The following is a 14,766-nucleotide window of genomic DNA, read 5'->3' as shown; positions in this document are numbered from 1 at the left end:
CGGATTTGGCCTAATGATCGGAACCGCCTAAGGTCGATGGATGTATAATTAGCTCGTGTTTGAGTGAACACGGTTTCTTGTGTAGCGGATTTACTGGGCAAAAACCATAATGACTTTTGTCGACAAGTACCGCTACAGTACCCCCGTGCCAGTGTTAACGTTACTTCTTTTATGTTGGCTTACTTATGATAGCGGGGGTGCCCTTGCTAACCGCTTAATTCAAACCCGCTTGAAAACGGTCGGGAAAACGAACTCTCCTGCCCGAACGCGTGGTGTAATGGGCTCTTGGTGTAATGGTCTCCGTCGCTTTGTTGCGCTTGTTCGCTGCTTTGCGGTCGGAAGATTTTCCTAGGTACAAACACGTCGAGGGCTTGTGCACTCCTTTCTAGGTGCTCAATATCTTCCGACACGATGAAGGCGGGTTTTAGACGGTCTACGGAGACTTTCACGCTTTTATCCTTCACCCGTATGATGAAGGTTTTTTCCCCACGCTGTATCACCTGATAAGGGCCATCGTACGGCGGTTGCAGAGGGCCTCCGATTGCATCGTAACGAACGAACACGTACGGCGACGTTTCTAAGTCGCGGAACATGAATGTTTTCTTTTCGCCGTATTGTGAAGTCGGCAGAGGTCTGATCTCGCTCATTCGCTCTCGTAGACGGTTTGCGAATTCCGCGTTGGCCGGTTGTTTTGCTGGTACGAAAAATTCCGCTGGCAATCGTATGCCCGTACTATAGATCATTTCGGCTGCCGTTGCGCTCAGGTCTTCCTTGATAGCGGTTCTAATGCCTAGAAGAACTATGGGAAGGCTTTCGACCCAGTTGCTCGAATTGTGGCATTTGATTGCGGCTTTAAGCTGCCGGTGGAAACGCTCTACCACCCCGTTGGAGGCGGGGTGATAGGCTGTGGTACGCAAATGCTTAATGCCGAGCATCCGGCATAGTTCTTTGAAAAGATTGGACTCGCCTACTGTATGCGCCGCAATATGGATTGACTTCTTAGCTTCTTTCCTTCTTTGGCCACTTCCTTTTTATACGCTTCAGTGACGCAGTAATTTTCCCTTCGTGTATGGACCAATTGATAAATAATCGATACTCGATTGTTGGTTTATTACAGGGTGGGGGATCACACCCACGAATCAGCTAGACAGAATTAGAGACATAGCGTTTAATTTTAACGGAATTTTTTATGACCTTAAATACGAAGTGCCTTAATATTTGCTTTGGATATACTTGACACATGATTTGATTTTAAATTTGATTTAAATAACGCGTAATAATTTGAAATATTGGACGACACGGTAACCACGGTGATTGTAAAATTGATCGTTTCTTTTTAATTGAAGCTATCAGTTATTTCAATCTGTCATCTGTTTACTCATTACAAAGTCACGAGGAAAACTACTGAATAAATTATTTCACTTGGTCTAACTTTCTTATATCTATCTTCGAGCTTTTGCAATTGCTGTATGAGCATCACAAGCATTTATGTTATCGTGAGCCCACATGCGGATGTTCTGTAACGTTAGTATTCGTGAAACGAATTATGTTTTTTTTTTGTTTATTATTACAGTTGTTGTGTATTACATATTTGTATTCTCCGAACGAATTATGTTTTTTTTTTGTTTATTATTACAGTTGTTGTGTATTACATATTTGTGTTCTCCATTATAAACGATGAATTCGGTTGTGAGGTGGTTCAGCCAAAAATACCGATACGCAACGGTACGATATAGCCATGCAATATTACATTCTTTTTTTTTTTAAGTTTACATTTGTAACTTAAATTTAAGTCGCTATAAAGCGGTGCTTATGTACGATATTGTTTTTTTTTTCTTTCCATCTCTGTCCTGAAAACCTGGTCGCAAAAACAGGGCAGTTCGTTAGTCTATTTGTGAAGGGATGGGAGAGAGTGGACTGGGGTGGGTGCATCGTGGACAAAAAATTTATTACGTTGCTACACTTTCGTTCAAAGAATCCGTTTTGACAGTAGCTTAAGATCGTTCTAACGACGTATCAAATGCTGTTACTGCACGCGTTAATTTTGAGTATGATTTAGTCGCTGCTGAGGCTAAGTATCATGACAATTGTTACAAATCTTTCCTGAGACCTAATACTGGCGGTAGAGTGAGCCGTCCTCAAGATGAGACAGCAAACTCTGCGATTGAGGAGATTTATAAGTTTATAGAAAGTAGTGATGTGTGGCAACACTCGACAAGCCAAATATCACCACTCGATACTAACTAGTGTCGGACGATGGCAGATGCAGTGGTTAGCGCCTTAGGTTACGAACGTTCAGAACCCGGGTTTCGAATCCCGGAGTCCGATTTTTCTTCCACGCACCAAAAACAGTGTACATTGAATGGAACTAAAGAATGTTAGTAAAAATGTAGCTTTAGATAGCAGAACTATAAAAATACTGATGAAAGTAAAGTATGGTAGTAGAATTATTATTACAGAAAAGCCGGGAAAATTAACATTTATTTGTTTCGTCCACAATTACTATATTTTGACCGGACTATCTCTAGCTCTGCAAATAGCCAGGATCAATTTCACCACAAAGCTCATCTTCTGCCCAAATGGTTCTGTGGCGTTCTGTGGGTTCACATCCATACCAGCAGTAGCATTGTCACCCACAACTGTATCTCCGCCTCAGTTCCAAAAAAGTCATCGGGATTTAGGAAGTACGACACGAAGTACTTTGCGTTCGGTAAATTTTTCGTGAAAAATCGCATAGCCAAGATTTACAGTAGCGGACAAAGGTTTAAGACGATGATTTGTAAACCGGATAACAAACATCTTATACGCGTATTGTTCTTTTATTCGGTTTGTCTCTTTGGAATAATATAGCTGTATGTTTGATCTCAGAACGTCAGTTGTTAAATACAAACAACGTAGAAGTTACAACAGTCAGTTACCGCTTAGCACTCGTAAACAGTGGACATTAGTTTAAGACGATCTGTGTAAAACGCGAGTATGAGTACAGTTTTTGAACATTTTGATTCTGGAACGTCAAAAGCATTGTTTAGTGTACGTTTTATTTTAGTTTTATTTTAGTTTTAAAATTCATTTAGGTAGGAACAGACTACGGGTAAATCAAAGAATTTACTTGAAAACGAAAGGGAACAAATCGTAAGGCTGCGAAAGCAAAGTAAAACCCTCACCGAAGTAGCAAATATAGTGGACAGGTCAGAAACGGCTTGTAAGCAAGCTTGGTATAAATTTTTAGAGGCAGGCATGTATCGCGATCAACGGAAAAACGCAAGATCACGGAAAACAACGCCGAAAATGGATCGCCGGATTCATCGATTGAGCGAAAGGGATCGTTTTCGTAGTGCAAATAATATTGCTGCGGAGATAAACTACAAAAACGATGCGCAAATTAGTGCTAGAACTGTTAGGAGAAGATTAGAAGACTTTAACTTAAATGGGCGAAAACCCCGAAAGAAAGCACTGCTGAATTCTAGGAATCGAAAAAGACGACTTGCATTTGCTAAAGCTCATAAGCATTAGACAAGTGAAAGAGATTGTTTTCGGACGAATCGAAATTCAATCGCGTCTCTTCTGACGGGATACGGTATATTCGACATCGAAACATTGTGGTGTGGGTATGTTTCCCTCGAGGCGGTCCTGTCTAATATGTCATATCGACGGAATTATGGGCCGTTTTCAATACATGGACATATTCAATAACACGATGTTGCCCTTGACACGTAACGATATGAGTGATGATTTTATTTTCCAAAATGATAATGATTCGAAGCATGTGGCTCAAATTCTAAAACAATTTTTTTGAAGAAGAAAATATTACCGTGTTGCCGTGGCCGTCGCAAACATTAGGCATTAAATCAATCGAGAATTTGCACAGCATCATAAAAAAGATTAATACAAGGTTATAAAGCAAAAAATTTAAATGAATTTTAGGATTGAAACAGCTTTGAATAATATTACGGTAGATTAATGTAAAAAATTAATAGATTCTATGCCAAGTGACAAGAAATAACGGATATTGGACGAAATATTGAATTTAAACAAAAATTATGTATATACCAAAAATTAATATTTTTTGTGTAATCTTAAACTTTTTACCGACAAAATATTATACAGATTTCGTTCATTTTTTTATAACTTAACTACTGAGCAAAATATCAAAATGAAATTTTTTTTGTAAGTGTACAAACAAATGTCTAATCAGTTAATACCAAAAGTAGAACACTGTATTTATATATATATATATTTTTTTTATGGAAAGTAAATAAGAACAATAAAATCAATTGTTATTTATTTTTTAATTACCTTCATAACTCAGACAACTATCTTACAAATATTGAAATACATCTGTGCAAAATACATCCAAATATTGAATATTCAGAAGAATAATGTTATCTAGCAGGAGCATAAGGAGGCTGACTGTTAGTTTTGAAGTAGTAGGTTCCTTTAGCACTGTAAAAAGATTAACATATATTAGTACCAGCTAACTAAATTAAATTAAAAAAATAATTAAACAGATATATTTAGCAATTAGCTCTCAAGTAGCTATGCAAATTCGTACTTTTATGAACTCAGCTAAAAGTGCAAGACAAAGAATTTTTATCTCCTAGATATTATAACATGTACTGTCCATTATTTATTTTCATTCTACGCATTCTTTAAATTTCCCGGAAGTACGTAGAACTCCATAATCTATTCGTAACAGTAGTAAAATAAAACTTACTTAGGATCGGGGGTAGCACCGCCCATATATGCTGTTGCACCATCTGCGCGTACACCGAGAAAGCCTTTCGGATTCCTAACTGATTCAGCGAAGAATCTGTAGCTACGCGAATGTGAGCAAAATCCTGCGTTTCATAAAATTCGTTTTTAACACCGTACAAACAAACACACACAGACTGAGGCATAGAAATAATATTTTTTAAGTTGAAGTATGTCAATAATAGAATATTCTGTAGTATGTTCCGTACCCGATAAGTCAATGCCGCATCCTGGTTGATGTCTTCCATCATTCGCATAGAAGTCTGAAGTACCAGCAGGCAGATAATAACCTAAATATCCAGAGCATGTGTGAATAATTTGAACATTTTCTGCGTCCGATTCATCAACTCTTCTACCAGGTTTTTTGTCATGAAACCTTGGCATGGCAGGGTCGAGTCCTGTAAATGGCAAATATTTAAAGGTCTAGTATACTCCGTTGTATCATAATGTCGTTTTGTCAGACATGGAATCAAATTACATTAAAATATATATAGTTTTTAAAAACGTATCCCTTCGAGATAAGATAATGTAAGAATATCTCCGCAATTTTACAATTTATCGTTCAAATATGTAAATCTCGCTTATTCTTCTGCTTATCTTTCATTTGTTAATCACGAATCAATCTACTCTACCGTTCTTAATCTGTTATTAAAATTGGCGCTACTGGATTTTCTTGGAGAACTTTCAATCGACACTTTAATAATATATCGTTACTCACCGACAACTTCCGCCACTCGGCTCGATTTTCCTACCTCCCACGCGCTCAAGCCCGCGATTTGAGCACCGAGAGAGTGTCCAATAATTTTCAAATTGGACGTTTGCAAACCAGCCTTAGTATGCAGAAAGTTTATGAAATCAGCTAAATACCTAGCAACGTGCGGTACCATCTTTACGACGTCGAGATAATTTACGTAGTTCGATATCTCACTCCAATCGAGAATAATAACGTTGCAGTCTCGGACATCAAGGAAAGCTAAGAACAGAAAATTTTTCTTTGTAATTAATATTAAATTATCGAATATATGGTCACTGCCGCTCAAAAGCCGTTGGCACGCTTGTTCGCATTGATTAAGAACTGAATACATTTTACTGCGTTTATGTTTCAAGTATTTTATAATGTGAACTACCACGCAAAGTCAAATTCTTGTAATTTATCAATAGATATTTATGGCCGGCAGTGCACATATTGTATAAATGGGTATCTAAATTCGACTGAACCGAAGTCCAGGAAGATTCTATGGCTCAAATTAAGATAAAAATCAGGAATAACGAAGTTGCGTTGAAGCCTTCGTTTTCGACAAACTGGGATTTAGAAATTAGATAAATATAGGTGAATTTGCCTAAAAAAATTGGAAAAACCAGTCTAAAATGTGGAATAAAATTATCTCGTTCAGTATGTAATTTTGAACAAGACACTGTTTGACATTGGTATAGCGATACCTTATCTATTCAACAATGTTGTAGGTTAAACCTAAAAGGAGTAATACTGGTATTTTCGACGTGAAAAAATATTAAACAGAATCATAGCAATAGAAACTTCACGATACAAAAGGAACACAACTCAGTGTATCCAATGCCAAAAATATGGACTCGCCATGAACTACTGTAACAGAATTAACCTTTTTATTTTATAATATTTTTCCTCTGCTATTTGTATATTTTTCTTTTTATTATTTTATTTGTACTTTACAATTTGTCCGGTTGGACATTCGATAAATATTTGTGTATGAGGATGTTAGAAAGGTTATTGAAGTTGTAGCGGCACTCGACAACAAATACCGTAACACGACTCTAACTAAGCAACGGACACAGTAACGAAATGATTAGCGCTCTAGGTTTCGAACGTTTGGGACCCAAGTTCGATTCCTGGCACCCATGATGATCCTAATGTTCTACCACGCTCAAAATAGAAGAATGATTTAATCAAAATAGAATGATTAGCAATCCGCCAGCAGCGGCATCTACAGCCGGCAACTACTGCTATCACCGACGACGACACAACGCACACATCTACAAGGTCATTGAAATCCTATCTTGTTTTTGGATCAGGTTTTCAGGATAGAAGAAGAAAAAAAATATCGTACATAAGCACCGCTCTACCAACGGCTTAAATTTAAGTTACAAATGTAATTTTATAAAAAAAAATATAATATTGCATGGCTTATGTCGTACCGTCGAATATCAGTATTTTTATCTGAACCACCCCACAACCAGAATTCACCGTGTATTATAGAAAATATAAATATGTAATACACAAAATCTGGTAATAAAAAATCTGGTAAAAAAAAAAAGAAGTCATTGAGATTTGTGGCATGTGAGTGGTCATCTCCATTCAGGTGCAATTGCAAAGTGACGATGTATTAGGTTGTGCTAAAATTTTCTTTCGTTTTATATGGAATTAATACACACAACATTTTTTTTTTTATATTATTTTATTGAATCATGTATGATCGTAATAGTAGTGTAACGAAATGGATCATATATAATCCAATAAAATAATATAAAAGAAAAAGTATTACGTATCTATTACTTCCCGATAGAACGAGAGAAACTTTTCTAACAATCTAATATATATGTATGCTTATAGACGTTTGCCATGACCACGAGCCACATATGTATTAATCGCTTTTACTGTGACACGTGGATGTGACATTTCGAGTGATGTGATCATAAATGTCTGGTGCTAGTTCTTTGCTGTATCATTCAACGTAGTTGCGTATCACCATATACTTCGGAATTTTGAAGTCTTTTCAAAATTCAAGATCGCGCAATTTCATATTGCCGTATTCTTGGCAATTTTCGAAATTCAAGTTTTTTTTGAAAAACGAAACTGTGTAATTGTAAAACGTAATTTCGTTGTTATTTATCTTCGTCTTAGTTCGAGTCATAGAATCTCACCTAACTTCAATTATATCACGAATTTGCGCTCATAGCGTATCTACGTATTTACCATCGCGTATGATTTCACAAGCTGCACCGTTTTGTATCCAACCGTGAGTGATTATGATGGTCTGTTTGCTTGCATTCCAATAACTGCTCCGAATGGACTCTACGTCATTTGGTTTTATGATGTCGCCTTTTATGGGATTGTCTCTAAATGAAAAACCACATTTGACTGAAACTGTTCAATGTACATTGAACCTATCTGCTGAATATTCATCGAACACAATACGAGCTATATAATTGTTTATTTGCTACGAAATATGTTTTAACCGTGCCGATCCGCGAATTTCTATGTTTCTATGATAGTTTCTATGATAATTCAAACGTGCAAAATGTACATAAAGATTTTCCATAAAGAAGGAAATTAATATAAAATAAAACCAACCTTGTGTATAGCGTGAAATTGGTTGTGTTCAAGTAGGTGTCTAAAGTGAGATATTTAGGCATTGGAGCAACATTGATATGAAAGTAAGTTGAGTATTGATCTCCCTCCGTTCTAAATATTGGATCGGCATAGATCAATATCGAAAGGAGTATAGGATGAACTGAAAAAATTTCTTTCGTTACTAAATTACACGATTTTTCTCGATCTAGAAAAATTCTGATACGAACATTTTGTTGCTGATACATTTAACGTGACTATCATCGTGATTCACTACACACACCGTGATATTGTTCTACTTTTTCACCTCCGTGTTTCGCCGTTTTTTTATAGGTTTATGGAAAACAATGATTTTCCATTCGAGTACTGCACGGTTGGTAAGTGACTGATAGTCAATTGATGATGGATGAAGAATGACACACTGACGAATCTAATTTTTGAACTGCAACCAATGTACGATCTTAAGTGAAAAGTTAAGATAAGTTAATTGTAAAGAATTGTTTATTTGCTTTAAATATATTTTAATTTATTTCTCAAAGGTAGATATATTTGAAGCCAAACAGTACGTAATAATTTCTAGTAATACGAAAAACAATAACAACAGTGATGTTTCTAAAACTAACCATTTCTTTTATCGAAGACTTACCGTACACTTACCATGCTTTTTCGTTTAATTACCCGTTTGTAACACGTACAGCAAACTGTTGAATGGAGTATTTCGTTACATCTCGATCTTTTATATAGGACGTCGAAATTTGAAAATTACGTAACTAAATTAACACTCCGCTAATGCATAAATATTCGTAAAAATGTTGTGGTATTTTCAGCACGTGTAACTTTTTTTCCAGATTTTGCATTTACGAAATTAAAAGTAGGAAATAGAGTATAATTGTAAAGAAACATGTAATATTATCCACAGAGTATATTGTCTGAGTATTTATCTAGCATAATTTTGGAAAATTATTTCCAGTAATATGTTGTAATTACCGCCAAGCAGTCCGGTAGGGGAACCGGACTGCCTTGTGCGGCGACTCCGGAGACGATGCATTCTGTGCTTGAGAGGGGCCCGGTGTGTCGCTCGCACCAGTTCCCGGGCCTCTTTCGATCGCAGCCGGGATTTATCGTCATTAAATATCTCTAAATATTGTATCTGTTCAAGTTAATAAAATAAATTCCATTGCATTTAATCTGTTTGCTCCGAGTATCAATCGTCTCGAACAGGTGAAAAATGGATACATTCGAAGAGTAACAGACGACGAAGTGAAATCATCTTCTGAAATCATACATCTTCTGTCCATGCGGTCCCAAGAAAGTCCTTGACATTACTTAGAAACTTCCGCTTCTCATAATGATTATCAAAAACATAAAGAAGTATTTCACGTTCGAAATAACAGTAAATGTCTCACGAGGAAAGCTCTTTACTGATTATACTTTTTTCAATAGCAGTAATAGCATGTCGTAAAACTACAAATGAATGTAGAAAAAAAGTATATTTCGTTTTTGATTCGACAGATACTCGACGACAAGGATATACACAGAGGGTTTCGCACGAGCAATTTTCAAAGTGAGTTTTCACGCGAGTTCCACCATTCTGCACGTCGATGCCGATCGGCCTATCCGGTGGTTGGAATAAAATTCAATTTAATCTCGCGGACTTCACGCGGAAAGCGTACGGGACAAATTAGGTCGTAATTACACGCATACAGATCCAAGCAAACTGCAGGATTCGACGTATCTATTTTGCGGACAGGTAGGAAATTGATCTATTTTTTGCAATATTGATACGAAACGCATGAAATTAACAGCTATCTTTTTTAACACTAGGTTTACGGGCGTTTCGTATATACCTATCTCTACGGGACCCGTCAAATTGACGGGTAAACGAAAATACGCATTTTTCATTAAAAAATCGATTTATTCAAATTAAGTCTGAAAGGAACAATATTAGGCTTCACGTTTAAATAAATTATTAATAAATAAAAAGCCTTTTTTTTTAATTATCACTACAAAAATAACAATAACATTAACAATAGGTTTACGGGACCCGCCAATTTGACGGATTTTGAACTTCGAAATGAAATATCTAAAAAACCATAGCATTAATTTTAATCATTTTGCATTGTAAATTAATCATTTTATCTAAAGAATTTATGCACAAAATTATTTTTCCTAGGCTTTCTAATTTTTGAAAACTGTTTGTAGTATATCTATCTCTACGAGACCCATCAAATTGACGGCTTAGCTGATTTCATAAACAATCCGTTTTTCAAAGATAATGTGCAAAAGTTTCAGTTATCGTAGACATTTCCCATTATTGTCTCCACTTATTGTAAGTATTTACAATAGGATAATTGAATCTGGGCACAATATTTTCTTATTTTGAACAATCCCCCTTTTCTAGCAATCATGAATAAATTCGAGAGATATAATAAGATATTGGACAAAATGTCAATATCAATGAAGATTGTTTTCAGGATACCTCCGAAAAAGATCAGTATGAATTAGGCAAAGGCGAAGGTGACAGTGAAAGCTTTGAATACATTGAAAGTGGAGAGATAGAAGGATCTTTGGATAGTGAAGAGGAACAACTCTTGAAAGTGTGTCGTAACAAAAAAAGGATGCGTATTCTTTTTAGTTTTGACTCCGAGGATGAAAGGACGAGCATTCCAAGCATATCCCAAAATGTAATAGGTGAAATTGAAATTACAATCGACGGCACATTGTGCATAAAACTGAAAGCAGGCGAATCTAAGGATAGGACGCCCGTTCGTATGATATTCAAGGATATCGCAGGGCCTACTGGTTATGCTAAAAGAAATATTATGTCGGGTTATGTAACTAATCTTTTTGAATTGATAATTGACACACACATAATGGAACACGAATACGATATCACTGAAACCGAGACGCATCGAGTTTTGAAAAAGAACTGGACAATCACAGTTGCTAAGTTGCGTAGTTTTCTAGGAATTCTATATACCCGGGACGCATATGAAGCGAGATCATTGAAAGCCTCCGAAAGATTACAAACAGATAAATTTGCGCCGATATCCAAAATATGGAACAGATTTATAAGTAATAGCCAGGCCTGTTACAAGCCATATGAAAATATCTCAATAGATAAACAATTATTTCCAACGAAAGCCCGATACAGGTTTACGCAATATATACCGAACAAGCCTCATAAATTTGGCATTAAGTTTTGGTTAGCAGTTGACGTCCAAACAAAATATATTTTGAATGGTTTCCCTTATATGGGGAAAAATGAAACACGATGCTCAAGAGAAAAAAGGACAAGATGACATTGTTTTCCTTAAATTTATATAAATCAGAAAACTGCACACTTACTGTGTGTAAAAGTAAACCTAAAGTAAAAGTCCTTCTTCTAAGCACCAAACATACAGGTGTACGAATAGAAGATAATTATAAACGTGTTCCAGAAACCATTGCTTTTTACAATAAAACAAAGTATGGTGTTGACCAAATGGCAAAGGAGTTCCCGATGGCCCCTTCAAGTCTTTTTCAATATTTTGGATTTGGCAGCGATAAACGCGTGGATACTATATAAAGAGTGTACCAGATCGAAAATATCCAGAAAGGAATTCATTTTTTGCTTAGCTGAGGAATTAACTGGAGAAAACAAGGACAACATTTGCCAAAGATCAGACGCTTCATTTCTGTCACCTTCAACGTCAGAAGTGCGAAAAAGTTGCCAAGTGGATTATTGCAAAAAAAAAAATAGAAGTAATAATTATTGTTTATATTGCAAAAAGATCGTATGCGGAAAATGCACAAACAACATTCAGTATATTTGCAAGAAATGTGCTCAATAGATATGACTACCCTGTACCGTTAACATTTTTAATGAAAAATGCGTATTTTCGTTTACCCGTCAATTTGACGGGTCCCGTAGAGATAGGTATACTACATACAGATTTCAAAAATTAGAAAGCCTAGGAAAAAATAATTTTGTGTATAAATTCTTTAGATGAAATGATTAATTTACGATGCAATATGGTTTTTGAGATATTTCATTTCAAAGTTCGAAATCCGTCAAATTGACGGGTCATGTAAACCTAATGTTAAAGAAACTTTTCTTGCATCAAGTTTATAGAATGATAAGATATGTTTTATCAAACAGACTTTATTCGGAAAATTTCAAACTTTTCAAGCCACTTCAGCGAGTGAAATGCACGCGGGAAAAGGATGTGGCGAAAGAAAAAAGAGAAGAACCGGAAAAGATTGAAACCGAAGAACCATCACCTTTCGAAGCGGGCGAAGTAGCAGAAGAAGCAGAAGAAGAGCCTGAAGAAGAGCCAACGGAAGATGAATTGGCCGAAGAAGAGATTGTTCCTGTAGAAGACGTAGGCCAGATGAAATGGTGGAAGAGGATGAGGAAGAAGAAGACGAGGATGAAGTAGAACCTGCAGATGTAGGTGATTACGAAGATGAAGACGTAGGTGACGAACCTGTACCCGCTCTAACAACTCCTGAATAAAAAAAAAAAAAAAAAAACGGAGGAAAAAAAAGAATACGGAGTTCCATAGCGAACAGCCCTCGACTTTGTGTAAATACGGTGAATAAAATGTGTATATTTACGAGGCTTAAAATAATATTCAAATAAATTATCTTCTAAATAAGTTGGAATTTGACAAATTCTATTAATTTATTTAGGCAATTATCCCACTTTTTTCTTTATTATCTTATATTGTTCCATAGAAATATTTTACAATACTGAACAAAAAATATCTCCATTATTCTTTTAACAATTTCCGTTTGGAAAATGTTTAGGGGAAATATAGTATACAAAATATGATGATTTATAATAAATATATGCAAGTAGAATATGAATTTGTTGAATTCGCTATGCACACATTTGTACTATATTCTCCAGTAAAAAATATACAGTTTAATTGAAATTTTTATACAAATTTCAAAAAGATAAAATTCAATTGAAGTGTTATGTGAAATTATAGAATCATTTTGGTATTATATGCACTGATTCTAACGATACAAACAAAAAATATAAAATAATTTATCCGCGTCCTTTATTACTATGAAACGTCATAATCATCATCTTCTCTTTTCCTTTTCATGGAATCTTCAATTTCTACTTTGATAGGAGGCATTGTTTGTCCTGGAGAAATCTGTATTTTTGGCTTAGCTACTTGTGCCTTTACGGTAGCTCCACCAGTTGTGGCTATAAATTTAAACAATTAATATAAATAAAAAATGAAAAATATAATAGCAAATATTATTATTATTACATACACAATTTTGTATCTTACGTATTAATGAAATATGGATAGAGGGGATAGATGTTTGGGAATGCAAGGTCCGGAAGGGATCTGTGATACGATATAATTAATAAATTAGTTCCTGTCATATATTCTTTCCTTTCTTGTATCATTTACCTGATGAAAATTTCAGGACAGGTTTTGGCATTGAAATGCTTTGTGTCCTAGCAACTGTTGCAAGTGTCCCAGCCCTTTTAACTATGGAGAGGCCAGATTTATTAGTTTCTACTTTGATCTTAGACTGACCACTTTGGATGTTATTTCCAACCAAAGAATGCAATGGTTTCCCAACTATTTTCTTCGTTGAATTCTTAAGTTTATAATTTGTTGCATTCAAGCAAAATCTGTCAGGTGGTAATCTTAAACCACTGTTTGCTTTGACAAATGGCAGTGGTACATTGTTTTTTGTCCGAGCAACATCTAATAACACATCTCTTGGTGGTGGATTTGTAAATGTACGTTCCAATTGCATCTTAACTGCTAATCTAACGTCATCCAAATCGATAAACTTCTTTTTAGCGTGATTTGCGTAAATTCTACTGTCGTCTAATATGCAAGTAACATAACCTGCGGAATTTAAACCGAAAATAACTTTACAGCTTACTTCCAAATGTAAAATCATAAATGCAAAATCATGCATGATTATATACTTCATTGCATTTACATTACTTTAAATAAATTGTAAATATAATAAATTACTTACGATACGTAAATTCGAGCAATTGGTTTATAACCTTCGAATCGTAATCTGTAATTCCCATGTCTTTCATAATTGACATTATAACTTGGGCATCTTTTGGAATATGTTTTACGTGGCTCATAATTTTCGCTCTCTCCGACATTTTAAAAACTACTTCTCTTATAATTGCATTTTCTATAACAATTCCGAATCACAACTATATATATCTTAGGTTAGTATTTCAAGTAAAAGTTCGAGTAAACATTATGAAATGCACTCCAATATCATGCAGTGCTACCATTTAGAAGGCTCAAACTTTACAAGATCAGAAATTTATTATTTTCAAATTTCGTAATTAATAATAATTATTCATTGCTGTAATCATTTTTACTATCAAATATTTTTTTCGAAAATCGAGAAGCGACTATATGGGAAAACGTGAAAGAGTTTGACAATTTGATAATTTTATCATCGATGTTAGTGTGGTAGTCGTTAAAACAGCTTGCGGCATATTTCTGTTGAATTTGGTTGATGAGTTCGTAGTTCGGTATTTGCTATTTTGCTATCAAACTCTCTTCAGGAGTCTTTGTTGCAGGTAGACGTATTCTACGAAAACGAAAATGAATATCACATCAGCAGGTAAATTGTGTGTTTTAAGTGGGATAGTAAATGTATATCTAGACTTTATTATTTACAAATTTATTAGTACATTT

General features: G+C 35.2%; 3 protein-coding genes across 4 annotated transcripts in view; 1 reads left to right on the top strand and 2 right to left on the bottom strand.

Moving 5' to 3' along the window:
* Positions 1-4,270: 4,270 nt before the first annotated feature.
* LOC100650945 (phospholipase A1) lies at positions 4,271-8,794 on the bottom strand. 2 transcript variants are annotated; one of them, XM_012319504.3, is made up of 8 exons: positions 8,724-8,794; positions 8,308-8,519; positions 8,081-8,240; positions 7,703-7,845; positions 5,471-5,725; positions 4,962-5,150; positions 4,715-4,838; positions 4,271-4,443 (listed from the first exon to the last, which is right to left on the bottom strand). In XM_012319504.3, exons 2-8 carry the CDS (start codon positions 8,339-8,341, stop codon positions 4,383-4,385), a joined length of 966 nt encoding a protein of 321 aa, XP_012174894.1. In that variant the 5' UTR covers positions 8,342-8,519; positions 8,724-8,794; the 3' UTR covers positions 4,271-4,382. The 2 variants fall into 2 exon arrangements, with proteins under 2 accessions (XP_012174894.1, XP_003403021.1); XM_003402973.4 differs by having other exon boundaries at positions 8,735-8,794.
* Positions 8,795-12,928: 4,134 nt separating this feature from the next.
* LOC100646031 (transcription initiation factor TFIID subunit 9-like) lies at positions 12,929-14,332 on the bottom strand. The gene is made up of 3 exons (XM_003398389.4): positions 14,078-14,332; positions 13,492-13,941; positions 12,929-13,277 (listed from the first exon to the last, which is right to left on the bottom strand). The coding sequence occupies exons 1-3, from the start codon at positions 14,214-14,216 to the stop codon at positions 13,132-13,134; spliced, it is 735 nt and encodes a 244-aa protein (XP_003398437.1). The 5' UTR covers positions 14,217-14,332; the 3' UTR covers positions 12,929-13,131.
* A 201-nt stretch (positions 14,333-14,533) lies between these two features.
* Positions 14,534-14,766, top strand: part of LOC100645205 (26S proteasome non-ATPase regulatory subunit 1) — a 91,524-nt gene continuing 91,291 nt past the window's right edge. Inside the window, exon 1 of the mRNA XM_012312764.3 lies at positions 14,534-14,692. Coding sequence (XP_012168154.3) covers positions 14,674-14,692 — 19 coding nt within the window. The 5' untranslated portion in view covers positions 14,534-14,673. The remainder of the gene's footprint in view (positions 14,693-14,766) is intronic.

Source organism: Bombus terrestris, chromosome 10 (genome assembly GCF_910591885.1).
Source record: "Bombus terrestris chromosome 10, iyBomTerr1.2, whole genome shotgun sequence".
Taxonomy (NCBI): Eukaryota; Metazoa; Arthropoda; class Insecta; order Hymenoptera; family Apidae; genus Bombus; species Bombus terrestris.
This window is presented reverse-complemented; position numbering and strand designations above follow the sequence as displayed.